The sequence below is a fragment of the Leucopleurus acutus genome (assembly GCF_964270905.1).
Source record: "Leucopleurus acutus genome assembly, chromosome: 12".
NCBI lineage: Eukaryota > Metazoa > Chordata > Mammalia > Artiodactyla > Delphinidae > Leucopleurus > Leucopleurus acutus.
Genome location: NC_139154.1, coordinates 65,707,024 through 65,732,915, shown reverse-complemented (window position 1 = coordinate 65,732,915; position 25,892 = coordinate 65,707,024). Strand labels below are relative to the sequence as shown.

The window sequence follows — 25,892 nt, the reverse complement described above, 5'->3', positions numbered from 1 at the left end:
AAGAGACTGGCAAGGCCAGGACAAAAGCACCAGCATCCTGCTCCCAGCCTCTGAACCTTCCCACAGGAGAGTCACCGAGCCCTGGGCACCCAAGTCCTGGGCTCCGTGTCCTAGGATTAGGGGTTGCCGGCCCCTCTTAGCACCCCGAGGCCATTCTCAATGTGTGCTTGAGTCAGGCCTGACATGACAGCCCACCCCAAAACATCGCCTGAATCCCACAAGGAGGCATGGAGCTCCTCTCAAAAGGGCAAGGCAGCCCCGTGATCAGGGAGGGCCTGGGGACCCCCGAAAAAACGCATTTTGGTATCTGCCTAGAGTCTCCAGGGCAGGGACCTGATGAGTAACAGTGAAAACCTCTGGGGCTGGATCGCCTGACGGAAACACAGCAAAAGGGAGTCACCAAGAATCAACCGATTCTCCTCATCCCCTTAGGCAGGCTCTGATTGAAGGGGGATGGCCTGTCTCTACAAGAACAGAGAACAGTCTCTGTTCTCCCAGCAGAGCAGGAAGGAGGACAGCAGGGAACAGTGGCAGCAAGGCGCTGTAGGCAGTGGAGGCTGCGGGGTAGGGAGGGGGCCCCGAGGCCTCCGGAGCGGGTGTGGGGCTGACTCACCAGGCTATGCATGATGCGCACGCCGTCGGGGTTCACCGTGAGCGCCTCCTTGTACAGCTGCTTGGCCTCCTCCAGGCTGCCCTTCATCTCGGCCAGCCGGCCCCGCATGTAGAGCACCGAGTGTGATGTGGGGAAGAGGCCTGCGGCCTCCTGGATGCAGAAGCCTGCTTCCTTGAGGTGCTGCTGCTCCATGAACAGCTCGGCTGTGAAACGAGACGGGCAGGTGAGGCAGTGGGAAACGTCAGAGGCAGCGGCCCCCTCCCGCATCCGACCATCAGCCCCCGGAGTTTAGGAACTGGTCTTGGGTGATGGAAACCCTCCCACCGAGACACAGCATGGGACTGGCTCGCTCTGGGGTGCGGCGGTAGCACCAGGCCGTGGTTTCTGAGCGCTCACTCAGTGTCAAGTTCATGCTCTGTGCTACACGCAGTCCGACTCCACCAACACTCACAAAACCCTATGTGAACAACGCATTTCTATTACCCACTTCAGGGAGGAGGATACGGGCACAGAGAAGGTGAGGAACTCGCGTAAGGCCACAGGGAGAGTAAGCAGTGGAGCCAGGGTTGGCAGGGGGCTGTCTGACTTCAGAGCCTGGCAGTGGGGGCAGGAGTGGGATCCCCTGCAGCTAAGCGTTTGCTCGGGGGACTCTTCTGTCCCGTCACTTCACCTATTCATCACGTATCTGGGAACAGGGGGCGGGAGGCAGATGAGGTCGCTTTCTAAGGAGGGCTGCTGACTAAAGAGCTAATCCACCTGCGTGATCAGGACGAGGACAGCCAAGTGATGCTACCACGGAGGGGCGGGAGGAAGGAGGCCCAGGGAGCGCCTGTGGAGGGCAGGGGTGGGGCTCACGCTGAGGAGCTACAAACCCGCCTGCACTTACTGAGAACTGACCGTGGGCCAAGCAAGCATCTCCTCTCATTTAATCCTCAGGAGTCTGGGAGGGAGACTCTCCCGTGCCCCAGGCTGAGGGGGGGGGGGCCTCACCCCAGTCCCTCGGTTGGAAGGGGCAGCTCCTGGCCTCCCTCCAAACTTGGGACTTTCTGTCGCATGGAGAGGAATCAGGGATGCACACGCCTTTCAACCAACAGGTGGGGAAGATCCGCCCCACAACCAGTTTGCCTTCTTCCCCCAGATCAGTAGAAAATAGGGCAGTTTCTCCAATTGCGGGCCCACCCACACAGACGCGCATCTCAAACCCACGCTGCACAGGTACACACCTACTGGAGGCACCCTCGGACGCGCGGAGCACCGAAGGTGCCTCCCAGCCCACTCAGCCTTCGTCTCGTGGCAGCGCGGGCCCGGCTGCCCCGCACAGATGGGAGGGAGCACAGAAGGGCAAGCAGAGCCGGGCTGGGGGCTTTGCCAAGAGCTGAGGTTACACGAGTTCAGATTAGGTCCAGGGGCTGGGGGTGGATAACAGACTCCCCAAAGAAAGCTCCCAGAAAAGGTGGAAGACCTGGGCCCAGGCAGCCCGTCTTCTGGTTCCAACAAGAAGCAGGAAGGAGGCCTAAGGCCTTGACTGTAGCACACAGCACAGGGGGGCACTCAGCATGAATGTGGCCTAAGGTCCACTGTAATCAAAGTAGCTTGAATGCTGCAGAAGGCATTCTGAGCAGGGTACTCTTTCTCTTTTCTGGAGTTGAGAATTTGGGAGAATCAGAGAATTAATTAAACTCAGAGGAGCCAGGTTCCCATGATAAGGTGCGAGAGCAGCACGGGCTCTTGTCCTCAGAGACGGCCTGAACTGGAGATTCCCACGGTGAGAAGCTTGGAAGGCCAGGCCAGGGGGGGTGGGCTTTGAACCTGGGGCCCGGCAGGGAGGGCTGGCTATCTCAGCCTCGCTCTCCTCTGCTCTGCTGTTGTGTTCCCTTCCGGAGCTGCCGCCTGGGGCTCTCCGCCGGCTGCCTTCATACGTGGGTCCGATGCCCAGCTGCTGAGGACTGACCGTGTGCCTGGCCCTCCCATGAGGAGGAGAAAGAGGAGAGGGGCGGAAAGCAGAGCAGCTGAGCCACCAAGCCACTGGAGTGACCGAGGGCAGCGGAGTGACAAGTGCCTTCGCTGAGTGTTCTGGGCGCTCGGACGGCGTCAGGCTAGCTGTGCTGGTGTGGTCAGGGAAGTCTTCCCGGTGGAGGCGGCATCTGAGCCAGGGCCTGAAGGCACAGGGACACTTGGACTGGCAGAGAGGAGAAGGGAGGCTGTGCTGACGTGGAGGGCTGGGACCCACTGCGGCAGGACTTCTCAGGGTCACAGAGGAGGAGGGAGAAGCAGAAGGAAGTGTGTGGTGTGAGTGCTGGGCGTGGGGAGGCCTGTCCTGCACCAGCCCCTGGGGCTGCTTCCTCCATCGCCAGGAGCTGAGCTCAGAGGCCAGCTCGCCACTCCCCTGGACCTTGTCCCAGCTGACCCTCCCCAGGCCTGGCCCACCTGCCCACCTGGTCCTGGCCCGTCTCACTAAGCTGTTTACAACTTGCTGCCCTGTCTCCTGAGCCCCATCTCTGGAGGCTGGCCCCGGTCCCTCCCTTGGGAACTCTTCACAGTGCCTTCACATCAACAGATTTCAATTATAGGGACCTCCACCTTCTTTCTTCCTCGGGGCCCTGGGCCTTGTCCTGGGCCCACACCAGAGAACATACCCTGAAAAATAGGTAGGACTGCTTTGCTCCGATGAACATTACCAGTTAGGCAGGAAACCAGATGACACAGAACAGAGCCAGAGAAGTGAGGGCTCCTGGCCGCTTTGCCGATAGCCCCTGGCAGGCCCAGCCTCCAAGGCGGGGTCCCTGACCTACACACAGACCCACAGGTCTGGGGGCTGCAATGCACCCCTTTTTCCTAGCCTCAGCATCCCTGGGCAGTTGGTGCTCCCCAGACAGCCGGCCTCGGCTGCAGCAGGAGCCGCGTGGCACGGTGCCCACCCACTGCCCGATCCTCTACGTCCCAGTCCTGGCTGCCAGGGCCCCGAGGTGCCCACACCCATCCCGGCCCCCCTGGCCAGGGCTGGATGAGCAACCACTGTTACTGGGTTTTCCTTGGATTCTCATAGTCGAGGTCACCCCTCCAGCAAACAGGGGCCCTGCTGCCCGCTCCGTGTCAGAGGCCCCTCTCTGATCCCCTTGGCTCCTTCTCTCTCCCCCTCCCTTCCGATTTTCACTTCTCTCGTCTCCCTCTCTGCCCGCTCCTGACCTCCTCTCCTGTCTGTCTGTCTGTCTCGGCTTTTCTTCTTCCTTCCATCCTCTCCACCCACCCTCCTCTGTGCCTTCTCTCAGCAGGCCCCAAATGGAAAACATCTGTTCCCTGGAGCTTTGCAACAGTCCCTTTTATGATGTTTTTCTGAGGCATCCTGATCTAACCCTGCACCCAGCGCTGGCTGCAGTCTTCCTGCCCGTCTTGCCAGTGCCGAGCCCTCTTTGCAGGAAGGAAGGCCTCGCTCGCTGCTGCTGAGCTGAGAAGCAGGGTGAGGGAGGGCCCAGGGCCCCGCTTAAGGCCTGTAGGGGCCTCGCCAGGGGAGATGCGCTTCCTAGAGGCCCTCCGTGAGGCCCCAGAAAGGAAGGGGGACCACCCGAGCTAAAAGGGCAGGGGCCCCCAGGGCAGGAGAGGTTAGACCCTAAAAAGAATACACCTTGAGCCCCAGGGGGGTCCCCAAAACTGTCCCCTAAAGGAAATAAGCAGTTCCCCATGGAGCAAACCCTCAGGACATATGGATGCCCAGAAAAAAGGAGAAGGAAGGGTGGGGGAGGAGGAATGAGAGAGAAGAGCAGGGGCCCGGAAGGGAGAAAGGCCGGGAGAGTAACACAGAGAACGCAAAGGTCTGAAGGGATTTTTCGGGTTGGTCTGAGACCCTCCATCCCTGGGATGCAGCGAGGGGCACCGTTTTCCTCAGGCCACACAGATGTCAGGGCTGCACGGGCCTGGGCTCCCGGCTTCCTGCCCCGGGAGCGCTCTCCTCATGGACTCAGGAGGAGGGGCTGACGGGCAGAGAGGAGGAAAGAAGGGCAGGCAGGAGCAAAGGAAAGGAGGCCATGGGAAGCGGGCACAGAAGGCCGGAGGGAGAAGGGCAGGGAGCTGGGAAAGAATGGAGAGTGGAGGAAGATAAGGGAAGAAATGAGGAGGAAAGAAGGAAACAAGAATTAGAGGAGCCTGTCGGACCAAGGGTCAGACGTAGCTTCCGTCTCAACTGTATCTTTATAATAAATACGCTCCTTAGACACAGCCCTGACTGCCCTACCCCAGGTCCCCAGTCTGCCCAGCCGACAGCAGGGGTAGCTTCCACCTTCGGGGCCACCTAAAGAGCCAGGGCAGCCCAGACAGTGGGGATCTGCCATTTGGGGAGCTGGGACTCGGGCTAACTTCCCCTGACCTAGGGAAAGCCCACAGCTGCCTGTGAGCCCCTGGACCTCCAGGGCAGGGGAACTCTCCCTACACCTATTTCCCTCTCTCTAGCACGTTGTTAGCTCCCAGAGACATGAGCTGCAGTGAGAGAGAAAGGTGGGCCATCCTGCCCTTCTGGAAGGCATCTCTTGACACTCAGGATCCTGGAGCATCTATGGGGCCGGGTGCCTCTCCCATTTTCACACGAACCCACTGGCAAAGAGGCAACATTTTTGAAACTCATCTCTCGGGCGGAAACCCTCCGTGAGGCTTCTCACATCAGACTGGAATGGGAAAGAGGCTTGCAGAGGGAGGGGAGGAGAATGACAGTTGGGAGATGAAGGATATAACGTTAACCAACCTAAGACTGGGTTAATGACGGAACTTACTGCCAAAACAGACTGGGATGCAATTTATCTTGAACCAGACTAAGGCCTTGTTTGTTATCCCTCTGGATTTTTCAAAGTTCCTCTTCCTACTTCAGATGTAACAAGCTGACGGTGGAGCACAGCCCCATATCCCTAGCATCCTAAGGGAGCCTGATGTGCTAACTGGGGTTAATATTTGCATTATTAACATGCTTCCCGGTCTAGTCTTTCTGTGAATCCTGGTCCAACTTTTCCCCCCAGATTTAGAGCCTGTGGAGGGGAGAGCGGGGGCGTCCTGCATACTAATGTGTCCATATGTGAAATCCATGCAGCGGGGAACCTCAGATCCTCAATCAACAAGCACATTCTAACTCTGACTTGCAAAATCCGCAGGTCCCAGGAAGGGAATATCTACTTTGCCTCCTCTCCATCTGCCCTCGGGGCTATCGGCGCCACCCCCTTGCTGGAGACGGGGCAGATAGGAGGGTAATCAGTAAGAGGTGAGGAGCTTCACTCCTGGGTCAAGGGAGCGTGTTGGCCTCGTGCATTTTTAGGATTCCACTTATCCTACCGCCTTCTTCTTTCTTTTGCTGCTGCCACTCTATCTCATTCAGGTACATCTCCGGCCTTGATTCTCTCTTTTTTCACTCTAATCCACCTCTCACCCCACTGCGGGATTAAATTTTCTATCACTTCAGCGAGTCACTCCTCAGCATCCCTTAGCCAAACATCAAGGAACCTCACCGCTGGGGGTACCATGCTGCCTCTGCCTCTGCCGTCATTACAGTGGACAGGACAGAAGCCCAGGACCATCTACCGAGCACCTCCTATGTGCTAACTGCTTGACACACACTAGCTCATTTTAGATCAGGACAGGCAGTAAGTGAGCCGTGCAACTCTGAAGCCGCCGGCCTCCCCAGTACTAACAGACCCTCAAACTCCATGGTGGCAACCGTGCCCACCAGCTGTCAAGAGAGATTGTCACCCGAACGGCAACCCTAGGGTTACCAGCCCTCTGCCTTCGACGAACTTGACCACCAGGCCTCGCTTTCTTGGGGCCAGCACATCTCACCTCTGCTCTAGCTCTCCCATGAGTTCTCGGGGGTTTGAGTCCTAACTAGTTTTCCTCAGGACACAGCTCCCCGAACTTGGGCCGCCAGGGCAGACCCGGAGGAGCCAGAGGGGGCCCTGGTGGCCCGCAGGCAGGGGGCTGGGCGTCACTGGGGCTGGGGACACTCACCAGCCTGGAGCCAGATCTGTTCCAGCGTGGTCCACAGCTGCATGGGGCCCTGCTTCAGAACCGAGCTGGGCACGGTCAGCTCCGACATGGCCTCCTCCAACCGGGAGGCTGCGATGGACGATGCCCGCCGAGAACCTGCAGAGCAAAGTGGGAGGGGCTGAGCCACAGAGTCCGAGTGCCCCACCGCAGGCCCCAGGACAGAGGCTGCGCAGCCCCTCGGGACCGACAGGGCACGCCGTGTCAGGGCAGGGCAGCCTGGCCCAGCAGCCGCTAAACAGCGCACCGACCCACTAGGAGGGGCCCACCTCCTACCCTCACCCAGGCCGGAGAGAGGAGCTTTCTGAGGGGCAATCAGGCGGTGAGCCCACTTCTAGGAGTTAATCACTAGGGAAGAACACCATGAATGTCGGCAACTGCGGGCATTCTACCACTGCCTGGGATACCGAAGACAGAAATTGCCTGACTGTCTGCCAACTGGGATTGATTAAAAATAAGTGAGAGTATAATCATACAAGACTATGCAGTCATTAAAATAACGATGCATAAATATGGGTATCGATGCAGAAAGAGGCTGACGTTATAGAGTTTGGTAAAAAGAAGCAGATTGCAAAAGAGTATGATCACATTTTTACAAACAAGAAAATATGGCCATGTTTCCGCAAGTCTGAAAGGCCATTTATTAAGGTCTGAGTGATGAACTGACGGACTTTTCCTTTCTTCCTTTTACATTTTTACTTCCTGTTTTCACAAGTGCCTATTATTTCTTGATAGAAAGGTCCCATTGGTGGTTGGGCTGTGAAGGATCCTTGGGTAGCAGCTCAGGCCAGACCCTGTGCCCTCTGGAGAACTTCTCCATGGAGCAGTTCAGAGTGACATGGGTCCCCGTCCAGGATATGTAAGCCGTTGACATTTACAATTCACGTGCAGGTGAAGTGCGAGCACTTTTTTCCCTCTCTCTCAGAGGCAGTAGAGGCTCCAGTAAACTCAGGAGACCTCAAGGCAAACCACAGATGATTTCAGTTTATAAGGCGGGTGTATACAGAGTCCTAATAACCTTGTCCAGGATCCTTCCCTCTCTAACTGCAAGGGAGCTACACTCTCCGTCACCACTGCTTCCTTGGCGTCCGCAGCTCCACGTCCAGCCCAGCAATCCTCAGACCTGCCTCTCAAGTCAGGTGCTGGGCGTGGCTTTGGAAATCAGCTCCATCACTTGACAACGAAGGCACAACTTGGTTCACCGCCACAGGAGTGGAAAAGATGAGCAATGCCACCAAACACAGCTCCCTGATGCTTCCATTCCCGTGACTAATTCTGCTTGTGTTTTTAAGGAAGGTGTTTGCTTTAATCAGGTCCTGGGTTAAAACATGTTAAGTTTGCAGATCCCGAACTTGTTTGAATGTCACAAGTCGTGGATGTCAGGATGAGTTTTTCCAGGAAACAAGTCAGCTTTGGGTCTGCAGTTGTAACCAGAAGCTCAGCCCTTCCTTTCTACTCGATGGAACTACGGTGGACATTATCACGGCAGACCTTGGCCTGGAGCTTTCCTAAGGGGAAACGGTTTCCGTGCTCCACGGCGCCCTCTCCACCCCAGTCTCCCCCACTCTCTTCACTCCCCACACAGGGGGTGGGGTCCTTCGCTCGCCTACACCAGCTGCCCACTTCCTGCCCCAGGGCCAGCAGCCATCCGGCCAAGATGGGCCCTAAAGAGGCCCGAGGTAGCACAGGTCCCTTAGCACAGCGGCTGGCAGGAGGTGGGGTGGGTTTGACCAGGCGGGCAGATGCTCAGGCTGGGAGAGGGAGCTGCGGGCTCACGTGGACGGCTGCCCACAGGGCACATTCTTACCGGAGTCTGCGTCGTGGGCATCGGGCAGAGTCAAGTGCATGCCACTCTGCTTCTTCAGCGTGAGGCCCTCGGCGAGGCTGCCATCCTTCTCCAGGCCTCTGGAAGGTAAGGGAGGGCCAGGCCCCGGTGAGGCAGAGGGGGCTGGCATGGAGAATGAGGGGAGCCTTATGCCAGGCAGGCTCTGGGGCTGAAGAGTTCAGGCCCGAGAACAGAGCCAAAGACCACTAGGAAGGATGGAGACAGCCAGAGCAGCAGGCCAGATCGGAGCTCAGGCTTGGGATGCTAGAATGTGGCTCACCCCAGATGCTAAACCGACATGTTAGTCCTGATCACACACACGCACAGGGTGCCCGCTGTGTGCCTGTGGGGCTGTCAGCCTCCTCGCTATTCCCTAACGCTGCCACATCTTGCTTCCAAAGCTACATGCTTACTCATGCCGCTGCCACCAAGCATGTTCTCGCCGTTCTTCTCGGTCCACCCAAACCCCGCATTGTTTAGAACCCAGCCCGAGGGCCAACATCCATCCAGAGGCCTCCTGTGGCTCCCCTGCCCTCACGCTGCCTTCCCTCTCTGCTCTCCATCAGCGTGGATCCCAGCACCACGTACGCCGAGGATGAGAACCTCTCCCATCCATCTATTCCCTCTTCTACTTTTCGTTACCCTCTCAACGTCTAGCAGAGAGCCACAGGCACTGTGGACCGGCTTCCAAGGGAAGCCTGGTTTTGCAGCTCCCTACCTTCCAGGGAAGGAAGGCCCAGATGCCGCTCCCTGCCTCAGGTTCCCCCTCCCCGGCGCTGCCAGGGTGGCCCCGGAAGAGCCAGAGGGGGCCCGAGGGTGGGAGATAAACAAGCCCCGCCAATTCCCCAGGTCCCTGCAGCTCCCACAGGGCTAGGGAGGCTCCTCTTTTCTCAAGAGTGGGGATGCGGGGGGACCACCAGCTCAGAAAGGCAGCACAACTGCCTGTGCCCATCCTGGAGCACACACAGCCCCCAGGCAGCCCCTGCCCCCTGCTGGGGGGGGCGGTCTGTGGCCTTGAACCTGCTGGTTGGGGAAGCTTAGAGGACTGAGGCGGAAAGGGCAGGAGAGGAGAAGGCAGGCCCAGCTGGGGGCCAGAGGCCTCCTCCCTTCAGAGGGGCACCAAGACGATGGTCCCACAAATAACGCCAGAGCCGGGGTATCCTTGCCATCCTAACTCCGGTTCACGTTGAACTTGGTTCTTTGGGTGCACAGCCATCTTTGTGGGCATTAGAGGAAACCATCCACAGAAACACAGTTGGTCGGGCTGGTTCCCACCTCTCACACCCACTTCTCATTCCCGGGAGGCACCTGAGTGCAGGGCAAAAGAGCCAGGGACACTGGGGGAAAGCCACGGGGCTGCCCTCCGTAGCTATGTGAGCCTCGCCAAAGCTGCTTAACCTTTCTAGATCTTAGCCCTCTCTTCTTGAGATGATCACAGTTATTTTGTGCAGTTAATGAGCATGAGAATGTCCACCTCATGAGGTCGTTGTGAGGACTAAATGAGAACGTGGGCAGGTGCCCAGCCTGTGCTGGCCTGGAGCGGATGCACAGACACAGCTCCTCGTCCTGAAGCGGGCTCTCCTAGGGCTCCAGAAACAGCTCATCTTGGGGACCTCTTGCCTCCTGGTCCTAGGCCCCTACCCTGAAGAACCTGACAGCCAGATGGCAGGAGACAGTCCAAGGTGAGCGTTTAACAAAGACCCAGATGGAGAGAGGGCTGTGCTGGGCCATCAGAGGCCGGGCACTGGAGCCTCCTGGAGGGGCGGGCTGGCGCCAGGCAGAGCAGAAGAAGGCGGCCAGGGAGCAGAGCGGAGGTGGAGCCGGCAGGGTGGGGCCGGGCAGGCCAGACCTTCAGGCTGTGGATTCTGGCCTTGATCCTTGATTGCCCGAGCCCAGATTTTACAAGCCCTAGTTTCTGCTCTGTGGCTCCAGGTTCAGAAAGAATGCTTCCTCTTCTTGGGCAAGCCAGGAGGGGACTGGATCCAATCCTTTGGTCCCAACAATTTGCCTGCAGGTAGCTGGCCGGGCTGAGCTCTGCTCCACCCTGGGTTGGGGGGGCCAGGGGCCGTTTGCCGGCGAGTTCCCCAGAGATGAGGCTGCGGGTGGTGACTTGAAAAGACCCCAAGGCAAACCCGACCGCCCCATCCTGGAGAGCACTTGACAGCTTCACAGCTCTGCTGCTCCCGCCAGGGGTGGCCCAGGCTAAGCCCTACACGCTGGAGATGAGGCTGCAGCTCAGAGGGGCCCCATCATGATCGCCTGGATGAGCAGGCAACTGGCCACCGGCTAAGAGGCGCTCTCTGCCAGCTCTGGCGACAGCTCCTCTCTGCAAGGGGAGCCAGGCTGTGCACCTGCGGGACCTGTCACAGCCAGTGAGTGGCAGAGCGAGGGGCATCCAAACGTGGGCCCCCCTCACACCAGAGTCTGGCCCTCACCCTCACAGCACCCAGCTGCCAGGTGGTTCCCCATGTCCTTTCTGAAAAGTCCCTCACCCCAGAGCTGCCTGCTGGCAGCTTCCACCCACCGGTCCTGTTGGGCCCTGGAATCTCCCAAGCCCAAAGGCCTGCAAAGAGAGGGCCGACCCTACCCTGCCCAAGGATATTATTCCATCAGATTATCCTGAGGCCTCCTCTGTAAATTGCACCTTTAGAGATATTCCTCTGGGGATTCTAAGAGGCTGCTGGGCTGCCAGGGTCCCTGTGAAAATACATACACCTACCAGAGTGGGGTCCCCTGAGGAGATGACACAGCCAGACAAGGGGAGGAGGTGGTACCAGGGACCGGGAAGGGGCAGTGCACCGCCGCACTTGGAAATGAGGCCCATTTCTGCTTTGGGCTGTATTGGCTGAGCCCAGGTGTCCCAGTAGGTCTGAGCAAAGACTTTCTGCAGATTCAGCCTGGACAAGAGTGCCCTGCTCTGGCCCAGGAGAATCCCAGAGCTTGGGCTGGGAACTGGAGGAGGAGATGGGATGTGTGGGGACAGTGGGTGAGTGGGGAGGAGTGGGGGGCCCTTTTAGCACTCAGCTTCCTCCTCCCCTCCTCTCCCAGCTTCCAAATGGAACCAGGAAAGAAGTGACAGGCTCCACAGGCTGGGGCTCCGGAGAGCCAGGTTCCAGCTCCACCGCTACCATTTACAGGAGCGGCTCTGGCATGTTATATAAGGTCTCTGAGTCCCAGTTTACCCCCTGGGGTGAGGTAAAATCTGACAGTGGATAAGATAAAAGCAGCTGATGGGGGAGATGCTTAATGATGATTTCTCTTCCCTCTTACCCCTCTGAACTTTAGTTTCCTAAACAGCCTCTTTCTGTCCTTCACAGAGGACTGTCAAAAGGTTAAACTTAGAGCAGGGATGTAAAAGGCCCCAGAAGCAGTAAGTCCCATTCCCTCATTCAAACATCCTCACCACCTCCACCCACCAGGCATCATGGGCACTCAGCTGTGTGCTGTTGCCTTGGCAACCACCGCCTCCCAACTCCATCTGGAGGGACCCGCCACTCACCCCAGCTGGGAGAAGCTGTACAGGGTCTGCCACAGCCGCAGCATCTGTCTGCAGGTCACAAGGGCTTCCTCTGGGCCTTTCAGTATCTGCTCCAGCTTCACCTTGGTGAACATCAGGCTGTGGGGAGACAGCACAGCAGTGAGAATGCCTGAGGGGGCCCCCTTCCCCGGCTTTCCTCCCAGGGTGGAACCCCAAGGGATCCTGCCCACCTCCCCAGCCCTTAGAAGGTAGAGTGCCCACAAGCACAGTGGCCTCAGCGGTATCCCTGGACCACGTGTTCTCTCTGTGCCTCAGTTTCTCCATCCTCTCTGCCAAAGCGCAGAGCCCTCTTCTGCCTTCACCAGTGTCCCTGTCGCTCACGCTTGTCCCGATGGTGTACCAGCCCGGCCAGCCTCTGAAGCACTGTCCAGGGTGGGTACGGTCTTGCTTTCTTTGCCCCTCCTCTCCCTCCACACCCTCGGCTCCGCAGCATCCTCACTGAACACGTGCCTATCTTTTCACTTATATGGCCCACCAGGCCCACGACGGGGTTTATATAAGAGACAGACCCAGAAGCAAACTGCGACTCAAGGAATGAGGCTGAGCAAGGGGCTGGTGAAAAGGTCACAGGAAGGGCACAGGGTTCTGCTTTCCGCCTCGCCAGCAGGCAACAGGTGCTCAGTTAACATCTAATTGAATGCAAACTGTATCCTGACCCTGTTCACCTGAGGAGGGTCAGGTTTTACTCTGTCAAAGGATTCTTCCCTGGATAGCCCCAAACTGCCAGCCCTCCTTATACGTTCAATAGGATGAAAGTGACATGAAGTCTTATTCCGTCACCGCTGAGAATCTCTCTCAACCCCCAACCCTGAAGTCCTCTGGGGTAAAAGCAGTGGGGATGTGGCCCTGAGAGGGCCTGGGAAGAGAGAGAAAGTGCTGGCCCACCGGGAGGCAGGACGCAGGGCTGGCTGGCTGCCTCCCTCTGCCCAGGACACAGACAGACCGGCAGAACACTGGCTCAGCATGACCAGGATGGGGTCTGGATGCCCTGTGATGCCAAGTGATAGATCTTTAACTGCTGGGGAGTCTGGGGTCCTGGGGAGGGTCAAGGCAGTGGCTGTTTACCCACACATATGGAAGTACTGCCATCTTTTTACCATGGGTACTGCCAGCCACACTGACGCGCACCAGCCTGCGGAGAACCTGGCCGAGCCACTGAGGCCCAAACAAGGCTGCGACTCCTGGTTCTCTGTGGGTGGTGAGCAGTGACGCCCTTCCGTTCACGGCACTGCTTTTGGGCAGACCCGAGTGTCAGGCCCTGAATCTGACTGCTGCCTGGCGGTGCTGCCGGCCCACCTGAGGGTGGCACACAGGCCCTCGCGGATCACAGAAGCCGAGTCCTGCGTTGGAGACAGGGTGCACCCCCGTGACCGAGGCTGCAGCAGAGAGCAGGCCCCACACTGGGAGGCCAGGCCTCCGTCTGGGGGCTTCTCCCTCTGACCTTCCCCTCAGGGCCCTGGCCTCCCCTGCTTGCACTGAGTCCTGGGCCTCCAGCCTCACAAAGGACTTGGATGGCTTCACTCCATGCCTTTCTTCTCACACCTTGTTTTTCTCAGATTGTGACTTGTTGGCAGAGAATTAAAAGGGTGGAATTTGCCCCTTTTCGGTGGAGAGGGTTTGGGTTCTGGGCAAGTATTATTTTTCTTCCTCACTTTCCCTCAAAAATCCATGTCCCTCTCTGCCCCTGATCACAGGGTCGTCCCCACCACCACATGGCCTCTCCTCTCCTTTTTCATCCCTTCCCCCATGCTCAACTGTAAATCCCACCTCCGCCAGGAAGCCCTCCCAGATTCTCACGATGCCCTGCACCCTCCTTAGAACATTTACTAACGAATCGTCCGGCAGGCCTACAAGGTCCAGAGGGCAAAAGTGTGTTCCCCGCAGTGCAGACTGCACGGGCCTGGTGAGGAACGTGGTCTCAGTACCCCTGTGGGAGCTGCTGGGGACCCTGGTCTTGCCATCCCCACTCCCCTCTCCCGGACTCTCAAAAGGTCCAACACTCCACAAGTTTTAGGAGCCTCTGCTTTAGGAACGTGAAATAGAAGACATAATTTCTGCCTTCAAGGTGACAATCAGTGCTAAAAATGATAAATTGCCCAGAGAATCCAGGGCTGTATTTTTGGATCAGACTCAGTGCAAGGAAAGAACAGATGAGGGGTCTTGCCGGGGCTGGTGTCTGATGAAGAGGAGGGTGGGGTGGGATACAGTTGGGAGCTGGGGGAGGGAAGAGAAGCATGGGGGAGGGGGAGGGCCTGCGGCTGGAACAGGTGTTGGTGCGAGTGAAAGCTCCTCCCCCTGGAGGGTCGGGTCACCCAGGCTTTGTCCACTCCAAGGCTGCACCTCCCCTGGGCAGGGCCACTGGGAGCCGTCCCTGGGCAGACCAGCCCTGCAGCATTCCCCTGCTCCCAAATCCCGCCAGACAGGCCTCCTCTGCAGCTCGGCCCTCTCCGCCCCGTCCCTTCCCCCTACTGCTGCCTGAGCCCCTGAGAGCCAGCGGGGGTCCGTGGCAGACCTGGCCACACTGTGTGCCCGGAACAGAAGTGGCTGAATGCTGAGCTGGCATTACAGTGACTTCTACCAACGCAGACCCTGACATTCCATTAGCATGAGTGACCCAGTGCGGAATTTCTCAACCCAACCACACCCTCTCTGGGCTGAGGCGAGCACTCCGACAGTCACACTCCGGTTGGATCCCTCACTCCCAGATCCTAGAGGCTCCAGAGCAGCTCCTGAGATTTCCTTGGCCTCGCAGTTCAGCGCCGCCAGAACCGTCCTCCTCAGCAAGGGGCCCTGCCCCGACTGTCCGTGCCACCTTCCATTCCTGCCACCTCTCCCCGTGACCTTGGGTGCCTGTGGGCTGCCCACAGGGCATAAGCGGCTCCCTGCCGTGCAGGACAGGCTTTGTTTCACACTGTCGCCCCTGCTGGGGCTCACCCGTCCTCTCTGACATCTGGCCAACTCCTAACCAGATGTCACCCTCTGACCTTCTGTGCGTCCCCATGGGGGCTGCGCCCCGCCCCAACCCCCACGGCCTTTACTACATCGTGGGGACTTAGTCATCCACACACAGCGGCCACGCCTCTAAGTCACCACTGAACTCTTTCCGCCTGGCAACGGGGATCAGCAAACAACCCCACTCCTTGCCACTCTTCTGAGACAACCAAACCACTGGTCTTGCTGGAGCACAGGTCTCCCTCTCTATCCCATCTGCCGGGACGGGTGGCCCAGGTCTTCACACAACGGTACGAGGAGGCTGGCAGTGCGCTAGGTGCCACTGTGGCTGCTGGGGTCCACACCAACAGGCCAAAGCCTCATCAGAGCACCGTGCTTCGTGGATGGGGCCGTGTGGAGGCCGCTGCAGTGAGGGCTGGGGAACAGAGGGGGCAAGCCCGGGCTCCCCGCCCCCTGCAAACAGCCCAGCCCCTGGCGTACCTGTTTTATATGCTGAATGAGTCTAAAATGTCATCGGAAAAAAGGGTTCTGAGACTTAAAAAAAACCCCACAATTTTAATCCAACGGTTCCAGTCCTCCTCCAAGAAGCGTGGCCACCCCTGCCCTTCGCTGAACGCTCAGGACAATCTTCAGTTAGCACTTAATTACTCTCTCTCTCTCTCTCTCTCTCTCTCTCTCTCTCTCTCTCTCTCTCTCTCTCTCTCTCTCTCGTGTGTGTGTGTGTGTGTGTGTGTGTGTGTGTGTGTACACACACTTTTTTCTTTATTGCCACATAGGCTTATGCTTTTAACAATGAAGATAAACTCATATCAAGCACTGAAAAATTCAAATACTCTAGAAACAGTCGCAGCCAGTCCTGCCTATAGATGGCAAAACTACCATTTATCTCGTCCTATGTCCTGCCGCATGTCCCCACCTGGATGACGACTGCCTGCAGGACAGGACCCTGCCTCCCTCTATGTCAGTGCCCTCCTCGCCTCCCCAGTGCCTGGCACAGAGCTGAGCACATGGTGTCCGCTTAGCTTAACACTATGAAAATGCGTGTTGTTACAACCCTCCAGCCACGCTCTGCGTCTCGCAATCCATGTTGAATCAGAGCCGGCTTGTGACAGCCCCACGTCCCGCTGCTGGCTCCTGGCTAGGAGGCAGGCGAGGAATCTGCTCCCTGATGTCTCAGAACTGCAGAGAGGGCTGGACTCACGCAGCCCACAAGCAAAGTGCTGGCTGATTCCACTTTAAGCTGTCCAGAAGCAAAGTTTCCCGGGGCCTGGGGAGGAACGGGGAGTTCTGGACGTGACATGAAAGCGTCTGGCTCCATGTGACTGGGGGTCTTCATCCCAGAGGACAGTCACTCAGGCAGAGCCAACAGCACAACTGAGGAGAGTCTCTGAGACAGGAAGGCTGGGGTATTGGAATCTTGCAGCCCTCCAACGACCTGACAAAAGCCATTCCGGAAGAGGAATGGCCACATTGCTGTCCTAACCCTGCACTGTAATGTCACTCGGTAGACAGACACTGGCCCAGGAGTGAGAAACCCGAGCCAAAGTCCCAGCTTTGCTGCTACCCAGCTGGGCATGTCACAGGTTCCAAACCTGTGAAATAGGAGTGGAGTCTCTTGCCCTGTCTGCCCCAGGGACTCTTGCAGGATGAACTGTGATGACCCAGAAGCAGCAGCTGAGAAACCTACAGCTGTACTAAGTCCTTAAGCACAGGCCTGCCCAAGGCTCAGGGAAGGGATTCCTTTAAAAATGCAGGCCTAGCAGACCCCCAAAAGCAGTGTCCAGGCCAGGTGTCTCTGAAGGCTCTCAGAAAACCCCAGAGCTTCATGGCCTGTTCAGCAAGGCAGGTGGCACCTTTGGCTCCAGGTGGTTCCTGGGACCAAAGATGGGCATGAGAAAGGAAGAGGATCAGAGGGGAGGGACAGAGCCACAGCCAACCCGGTCGGGGTGAACGAACCTCGGCCGTGGCCTTGTCTTGCAAGCACCTTCCTGTTTTTTAAGATGCAGAATAAACACTGAGGTCTTTTAAGGCCGAACGCCTTTGCAGCGCCGCCATTGCATCTGAAGGCAGATGTGAAAGATGAGAGTTCTCTCTGCGGAAGGCGAAGGAGCAAGCGTCAGTGTAAACGCCATGCCCTCTGTCCCCGCTGCAGGGGTGAGGCTGCTGGGCTGCGGGGAGGAGAGTCCCGGGTCCTGGCACTGTGCGCACGCCAAAGGCTGAGGCATGTGCACCCTGTTCCTAGCAAGGAGGCCCAGTGTAGCTGCGGGCCCACCCTCTAAGAGCGCACGCCCCTCACGGCCACTGGAGCCTTGGCAGCCCACGCCGGCCACCTTCCGAGTCACCTATATGGGTCAGCACCTGGGGCCAAAGACAGGTGCCCATTCACACCTGAACAGAGCCAGCCCCTGCTGAACCGTGAACGATCTCAGCCCTGCAGTCAGTCAGTCTGTCTGTCTGTCTGCATCTGGGCCAGCCCTCCTCCAGTGGGGGAAGAGAGACACCAGCGAGGTCAGGGTCTCTGGGTGTCGCCACAGGTCACTGACTTTGCCAAACTTCGTGATAGCTCTGGCCAAGGGCTGATGATGGAGGTTCCCAGGGGAAAGCTCAGGTGGGCCTAGCACCCGCCTCCTCTCTCTCCTCCCAGGCCCTGCCTGGCTTGAAACTCCTGGGCCGGGATCAGCCTGCTAATTATTTGTCAAAAGGATTAAGGCTTGGAGCTATTCCCATTTGAGGCTAAGACAAATCATTTCTTTCCACTGCCGTGAAGAGGAACCATCTCAGGGTGGGCCTCCTCAGAACTGGGTGAGCATGAGCCTTTCCAAAACCTTTTTTTTAAAAAAAGAATTATTTTGTAAACGGGGGATATTTTTGTGACAGCACCTCTGGCTAAGCCAGCACTGTCCTGGGGTCAGAGGTCATCTCGTCCATCACCCTCACCCAGGGCCTCCAACCATCTTCCCCGGCGTTCCCTCCCTGCTGCTCACCCCAGCACCCCACTCTCGGTGGCAGGGGGATGCTGGCAGAGCAGAGCTGGCTGCAGGGAGGGACATGGGCTGTGTGGGAGGCACGCACAACGGGCCCACGTTTTTACTTCCATGTTCCTTGAAAGAAGTTCCCTATAAAATTTACTCAGCATGTGCAGTAAACACTTGAACACGATACCTGCTGTGTACCTGAGGGAAGCACCTCTGGCCCCTGACTCACTCCCCAGCAAACAGGAGGAGGTCGTGCTGAAACACGGCCTTTGGCATCAGGCAATGCAGGTACACCCAGGTCCCGCTGCTTCCTAGCAGGTGCCTTCACCTCTCTGAGCTCTACCGGATGTTGGTCAAATAGGGACGGTAACGGCACCACCAAGCAGGGCTGTTGGGAGGACTAAGGGCAACAGAAACTGTCAAGGCAGCCAGCCCCGGTGCACAGCCACCCCTCAGAAAGGTCAGCCCTCATCCTGAGACCGCTCCATCATTACCGGTCTTTCCTACCAGACCCTACGCTCGGGGCAGAACCACGTCTTTCTTATCTCCGTCTCCCCAGTGCCTCACCTAATGTCACTCAACAAATCTTTGCTGGATAACAGAAGAAGAAAGCTGAGTCACAAGGACTCACGGAGGCCTGGAAAGCTGTGGGGTCCCCATGACCAGGAACCAAAGCTGCAGAGCCTCCTGCAGAAGCTCTCTCCTCTGGTCCCACTGCCCCACGTGTGCGTTCCGGGGCCCTGGTTTCTGGCTCCTGGCCCTCTGTCGTGGAGGAGAGGGTGGCGGCAAGCATGGTGAATGCACAAAAGGGGTATTATCTCTTTAAAGGACGGTAATTAGTAATTCCAGCTGATGGCTGTGCTGCATTGTTTTAATGAAGAGTTCTATTTTTATAGAAAACACATAATTGAGTGGAAAAAGCAGGCTATTCTCTGAGTCAGGCGGCCACGCCTCTGGAAAGTCTAACTCCTCAGCCAGGAGGCCAGAGCCTGCATGCAGCGTGGGCTTCTGCAGGAAGTGGGTCTTGTCCCGGAAAACGGGGCCCAAGTCTGATGACCCAAGTTCAAATCCCAGCTGCCCTTCTTGTAGCCATGTACCCTCTGGCCAGTCATTTCAACTTCTCAGAGCTTCAGTTTCTGATCTGTAAAATGGGAATGACGGTGTATCACTACACCCTGGGGGCTGTTATGAGGAAACAATGCACATAAAAGGCCTAGCACTTCATAAACGGTTCAGTCCACGTATGACCTGTCATTACTACTCACCTAGCCCCTATTATGTACAGCTGCTTACTTAAGCCCTCTGTGCCTCTGTTTCCTCATCTGGAAAGTGGGAGTAACAATAGTTCCTGCACCTCCCACAGCTGCTGCGGGGATTAGATGAGTTACTGCACGGAAAGTGCTTAGAGCAGTGCGTGGCGCAGAGCAAGCGCCGGGTGTGTTGTTATTCTGTTGTTATTGAAGCACTTGGGGTTCAAGCGCACCAGGGCTGTTCAGTCAATCAGCTGCCTCGGGTTCTAGTCCCTGCTTTGCCACTCATCAGCTTTCTGACCTTGAGAGACCCTCTAACTCTCCCATTAGCTTCTTTACCTTTAGAGCAGGAGGGTTGTAAAGACCAAAAAGTAAACAAATGAAACCAAAGCAACGACCAAACAGGGTTAAGGGGTATGAGAGTGCTCTGAGGGCTGTAAGAGCCAACATCCCCATGTGTTCCCTCCTTCCAGAACAACGAACAAAACAACTCCTACGGTCTACCCGTCGGGGGGTCTAGTGGTGTGCTGGGTGTCCAGCTGCGGGTTCCCTACAGGGAGGAAGGGGAGGCAGAGGACAGGCCATAATCTCTGCCCCAAAGGTGCTTCCACACTCTCGGGGAAGCTCAAGAAACACATCCAAGGCCATTAGGAAACAAAACAGAAGAAGAGAATCAGACAGTCAGTTGAGTGGTTCAGCTCTGAGTACAGGAGCTTCAAGGCAAAGTGGAGCCCAAGGGGAGTCTCTGAGGATGGGCAGGATTTGGAAGCAAGACGAGGTAAGGTCCTCCTTGGGGCTGGACTGGCAGGGACAGGTCTGAAGGCCTGGAGGTGGGGCTCAGGGAGAAGGGGAGGGGCAGCCCATATAGGAGTAGGAACCAGCCACTCCCTCGCCTCCAAGGGCTGTCATCACCTGGCTCTCACCCTGGCCAGGGAAGTGCTGAAGGACACAGGTCTCAGGCTCCTCTAAATGCCATGCCTCTGGGAGAGACTCCACCAGGGCAACTAACTGGCTAAGCTCACACACTTGCTCGTTGAGGATATTATTTTAAAGCTCTAACAGGAGGGACCTCCCTAAAAGGGAGAGGGCTGCAGTCAGGCCCATCTTTATTACCTTCCCATAGACTAATCCTAACTTGCAAGGGACACTTATGGCGGCTTTTCTTAGCCCTAAAAAAACAGTAATTTTTCCTTGGCTCTGGAGGATGACACTGACTCATGTCCCCCAGCCTTTTAAGGTTCACACTGATCCTCTACCTCTTCATGAATTCATTCAATGTGATCCGACGTTTAAAATCGACAGCCCATAAGCTTCCACATCCAGGAGTTAGCGCCTTGTTGCTTCAGAAGCTCTGGCCCACCCGCAGAACAGCCGCCTGTGCCCACGGCATCCCCGGCCTTATCTGTGCTGACCGATGGCTGGCCCAGCTTCCCTCAGCTGCAGGTCACCTCCAGGTACCTCCAGGTGACTCTCCAAACACAAATTCTTGACCTTGAAAGATATGAGCACAAACCACACAGAGCCTCTCCACAACCATTTTGGGGAGGAAGAACTTCCGGAAAGCACGTCCTCAGATGGAACAAAAGTTGGCTCCCAGCCAGGTATAAGACACCAAGAAGCAAACACCTTGGCCTTGGTCTATAATCTCTGCCCAGTGAGCAGACCTGGGGACCTGAAGACCACCCACTGCAGAGGGGAGGCCAGCCCTACTTCATGGGCACGAATTCACCTCCTGAGCCCTCTCCCAGGGGCAGAAAGGCTGGGCCACTCTTGCTTGAAAGCCAAGGGCCCCAGGCCATGGTGCCTGCCACCAGAAAATGTTCACAGGCGTGAGGATCAGGGAGCAAAGAGCTGAAATGGCTTTAAAACAAAGAATTCCTTCTGGAGAAACCTGCAAATATCTGTCTTCCTTCCTTTCCTTATTCTTCCCCAAACAAAGTAACCTAGATCATCTACCCTCCTAGTTGGAGTGTCAGCTGAAGACTCTCTGACCGCAGTGTCACGTGGAGTGAGGTTTCAGGAGGGCTCCTGAGAACCACCAGCAAAGGGAAACGCTGAATGTCAGGCTAGCTTCGCCGAGGAGGAACTGACCTTTGGGGAAGAGTGTGCCGGTGCCAGTGATTACGCCTGGTTTAACACTTCCCTCCACCACATGGCCTGCAAGTTTACCCCATGGCTCCTGTCCTCATCAGGGGATGTGGCAGCCAAAAATGTTTCATGAACCTGGCAAAGTGATAAACTATGTTTGTGCTAATACCTTTGATTCCAGCCCCCTCACTGGAGTGCTGGTATTTTAAGCGTCCCTTTGATCTACTCCAAGTCCCTAATAAGAACCGTCCAATAAACACGCTGGGTTTAAGTCAGAGACATTAACAGAAGCCCCAGGACTCTGATCCCTTCTGCTCAGTGGAATGCACCACTAGAAATTTATCACATGTAACCTGAGAAAAAGGTGAGGCAGGCCAGGGAGAGATCAGAGGGGTAACCCTCGAGGCCAACTTGGCCTTGGCTGGATTCAGTCACGGTCTGGCCCCAGCTAATGCCTAGTTCTCAGCTCAAACATTTTCCAAAACAGCCCAGGTTTCCTGGGGGAGATGCTGTGACCGGTTCCATTTGCTTACAAGTGGTGAGCTCTGGCTTGTCAAGAGGGCCATACGGCTCCTGCTCTGGGGAGAGCTCCCTAGCGCTCCGACACCCCTCCCCCCAGGACCTTCCAAGGCCCCCAGGACCTGGGCCGGGCTGGCCAGAAACCCAAGAGGGGTGGGAAGGGCAAACCAGTTTGCTCCTTTTCTGTCAGCCCAAGAGCCTGGGCTTTCAAAACCCGTCTGGCGGGCTGCCAGGTCTGGGGTGGGAGCAGTGACTGACAGGCTGGTTATTGGAAAGCTCCCATCATTAGCCCAGGAATGTTGTTTGGTTACTATGGCGACCTCCCCTACAAGCGGCCTGACTAAAGCACAAGGAATCTGTTACCTAAAACCAGCGCCCCACGGAGCCCATGGCTTCAGGGACCAAGCTTAGCAGTGGCCTGTTCCCCGTGACCCTCCCAATCCCAGGACTGGAGAAGGGACCAGCAAAGGCATCTCCAAGCTTGCTGTGGGGATCTCTTGCATTCTGAGGCCTGGCCGGGCTTGGAACCCAGGTGCAAACAGGGAGCCTGCTGCCCCCTTGAGGCCCCCGGCAAACTGGCCAGCAACGGCCAGGCCAGCACATGTGTCCAGGGCTCCGTCGGAAGCCCTCAGGATTTCAGGAAGCTGCTCGGGTGTCTGGTTCCCACCGTGCCAGGTTCCCACTGTCCCCGCAGGCCCATCAGTCTCTGCCTCACCATGTTTCTGCCTTTTTAAACTCAAGCTCCATTAACTAAAGGTCACCCCACAGCTTGGAAAGCAAGATTCTCTTTGCTTTGCTTTCTAATCCCTGAATTCAGGAAGATTTTCAAGAGTCAATACCACGAAAGCTGGGTTTTTCTCCTGGAGTCCTGAGTCTGCTCCCCAGGAACGGCAACCTCCTGTGCAGCAAAGGAGCTTGAACACCTGCCCTCACGTGCAGGACGCCCTCCCCCTGCTCCCGGCCCACTGAGGGCGCTTGCCTCCCTCGGGTCCCAGGTCCCGGCCTTACACTGCGGACCATCTTCCAGACCCACCCCCACTGCTGCCCTTGAAACCAGTTGTAAATTGACTGTGAGATCTTTTCTTGTCTGAGTCTCACAATAGTCCTTGGAGGCAGGACAGATGTCAGTCTTTCAGCAGCTGAGAAGATGCAGGGGCAAGCTTTGGGAGGCACCACAGGTAAGTGACAGCCAGGGACCTGCTGTGGCTCCCACATGGGGACAAGCGCAAGAGGAAAGGGGTCTATTCCACCCAGCAGCATCCCCCTGGGCCAGGCCTCCCAGACCCCTGACACCAGCCTGCCAGCCTCTCCTACACTAAGGCAGTCTCTGCAGAAAGGAAGAGCCTCTACAAGGTCTCAGCCACCTGGGACCAGCGAGGCACTGGGTGGCAGACAGACCCAGACCAGGGGCCTTTAAGTGCCTGCAATACAGACCTTGCTGAGGACGCTGAGGTCAGGGCGAAGGAGGCTGACTTTTCTGTTTGGCTGCAGTGATATTTACTGGATCCGGGGTTTAATTAACTGCCGTGGCAATAGCGGAAGCCACACGCAGCTTGTTCCCAATGCAGGACGCAGCTGGAGAAGCAGGATGCACTTTCAGTTGAAGAGCAATGACATTCTTCAGTGATCCCTGACCAGTAATGGACTCGGCGACCTTTCCTGCTAATCCAGGGGTCTCATCCATGGGGAAAAGTACGGACTTATTTGCAAAGAGCCACGGTCACACCCTAGGGTCACTCCACAGGGCCGCGTGGCAGGTGGATTTTCCACCCCCCACTCAACTCGTGCAGTCAGATGGGAGACGCGGGCACGGGAGGCTCCTGCACTGGGCTGGGGGCACCGAGGGGCCAGCATGTGGGCCCCCTTCCCTGGCTTCCACAAGACAGCTCTGCTCCCATCTGTTCACAGTTTCCACCTGCATGCAAGATTTCACTCAGAAAAAGGACAGCGTCTGATGCCTGGCCCAGCCTCTTGTTTCTTCTGTGACATGCACTCTGACCCAGGGGCCGGGTGAGGCAACCCCTCCCCGCTCTAGGATTCTAACCCTCTCATCGTGATAGTTTCTGTTTCCACCGAAGCGTAACCGACAATAAACGCACACACACAGAGGCACACTCATACACGCATATGTGCACACACATGGCTGGCAGCAGACCGTGCGGCAGACCCTGCCAGATAGGCATGAGAATGGCGCTTGGAGAAAAGCCAGGTAACTGGTACTGGAAGAGGAGGACCTTTGTCCTTCGTGTATTTGTACAAAAGTAAAAAATAAACTTCTACACAGTAGGTCTTGCTGTATTATATTTGGGATTAGGTAACTAATCCCTTGTCCGCACAGGTTGTTTTATCTACGTGTAGTGTTCCCTAAGCGACCTGTCTTTTAAAGTGAACCGATTTCAGTTCTAATAATCTCTCAAATGCAGGGTGGAGACCAAGAGCCAGGGCTGTCTCCCGAATACAAACAACAGGCTACGTGGAGCTGCCCTCACACCACACAGGTGTGTGCCCTCTGCTCACACCTGGCCAGAAGAGAATGCCAGAGCCAGGCTCCGCCCTGACGCTCAGTGTGTGCACTGACCAGCCCGCCAGCCCAGCAGTGTCCATGGGGAACTCACTTGAAGTTCTCAGGATACTCCGTGATGGCCATGTTGATGACGTCCAGGGCATGCTGATAGTGTTTCTGGGCGGAGAAAAGGAGCGCCAGCAGGTGGAGGGCGTTGGCGTCATCCTTGCACACTTTCAGGGCCTCCTGCAGCTGCTCCATGGCGCTGGAGATCTGCCGGAGAAAGGTACCAGCTGAGCGACCTTCCCCAAGGCCCACACCTCACCCCGGACTCTGGGGCCAGGTGCCAGCCAACAAGGGTGCAGCAGACTCAATGAGACCCCAGGCACTGTGGGGCAGGCAGGGGCTCTGATGAGAAAACACGCCCCCAAATCACATGGCCAGGAGGGATCTGCTGTCCAAAGTCAGGCCCTGGAAGCTAGCGCTGTGCCCACGCAAGAGGGGAAAGAGGGGCAGGTTCACAGTGTACCACGAAGGATCGGCCGGGAAGCACCAACTAAACCGGAGGAGCGGGGCTGTGAGGAGGGGCCACCCGGACCACTGGCTACAGGACTCTTCTCCAAACCTATTCACGCAGTGCTGGGGGCTGACAGATAGATGCTGCCTCCTACACACAGTGGCAAGAGCTTAGGCTCTGGGGTCAGGTGGGGGCATGGATCCCAGCTCTGCCACTTCCTAGCTGGCGCCCAGGGCAGGGGACTTCGCCTGTCTGAGCTGCAGTCCTTACGCTGCAAAGTGAGGATAACGGTCATACCTATGACAGTGGCTGAGAGGGTGAGACGACGTAGGAAAAATGTCCTGCTGAGTATTGAACACGTTTGAAAATGTGAGTTTCCCTCTTCAAGCCCCCAGAGCCCAGGCAGCTAACGAACAGGTAAGATCCTTTCTTCCAGTCCTGAGGGACGTGTTCTCTCAGGTGCTCAGGCCTGGCAGCTGTGTCAGCTCCTGTGACTCTATCCACACCAGGACCCCGTCCTCCCAGGAAACTCGGGAGCCCTTTTCAGAAAGTCTTGTTCTTCACCAAACCTCAGACCCCGGTCTCCAAGGCTCCTTGAGGGGCCTACAGGACACAGATCAGCTGGGGCCTCTGGTCCCCGGCACCTGCCCGGTCTCCACCCAGCCTCTGCACAGGCTGCGGGCACTACTGCCAGGCCCAGAGTCCTCCCACGGGGACCTCCCTTTGTGGAAGGTCATGGAAAGTAAAGGAGGAAGCTAAGGTCAGTGTGGCTCCTGGCTTGGCCTGCCCATGCCTCCCCAAGGCTGCTCCTGCCCCGCTATTCTGGGCTGGGTGTCCAAATCCTCGGGCCTCACTACTTAGGCAGCCATGCGTGCTCTGGGCAGGATGGGCCAGAGGAGCTCAGAGACCCAGGCAGCAGGACTAGCTTAGAGTTCGTTCAGGGACCTTCAACCCCGAGGTTACCAAGATCTGGGTCCCCAAGGACAATGGGTGCCAGGCTCCACTGGCCCGGCCCAGCCATCTCTCTGGGAGGACAGACGCCATTCATCAGAGGTGGCTGAATACTTAAAGATATTAAAAAATGCATCACCGAAGGT

General features: G+C 57.1%; 1 protein-coding gene across 1 annotated transcript in view; it reads right to left on the bottom strand.

Annotated features, from left to right (window-relative positions):
• The window catches only part of TTC7A (tetratricopeptide repeat domain 7A), a 121,117-nt gene that overhangs the window by 11,971 nt on the left and 83,254 nt on the right, over window positions 1-25,892 (bottom strand). Inside the window, exons 15-19 of the mRNA XM_082852352.1 lie at window positions 24,391-24,551; window positions 11,953-12,069; window positions 8,436-8,533; window positions 6,593-6,727; window positions 614-816 (exon numbers count right to left, since the gene is read on the bottom strand). Of these exons, the coding sequence (XP_082708478.1) occupies window positions 614-816; window positions 6,593-6,727; window positions 8,436-8,533; window positions 11,953-12,069; window positions 24,391-24,551 (714 nt within the window). The remainder of the gene's footprint in view (window positions 1-613; window positions 817-6,592; window positions 6,728-8,435; window positions 8,534-11,952; window positions 12,070-24,390; window positions 24,552-25,892) is intronic.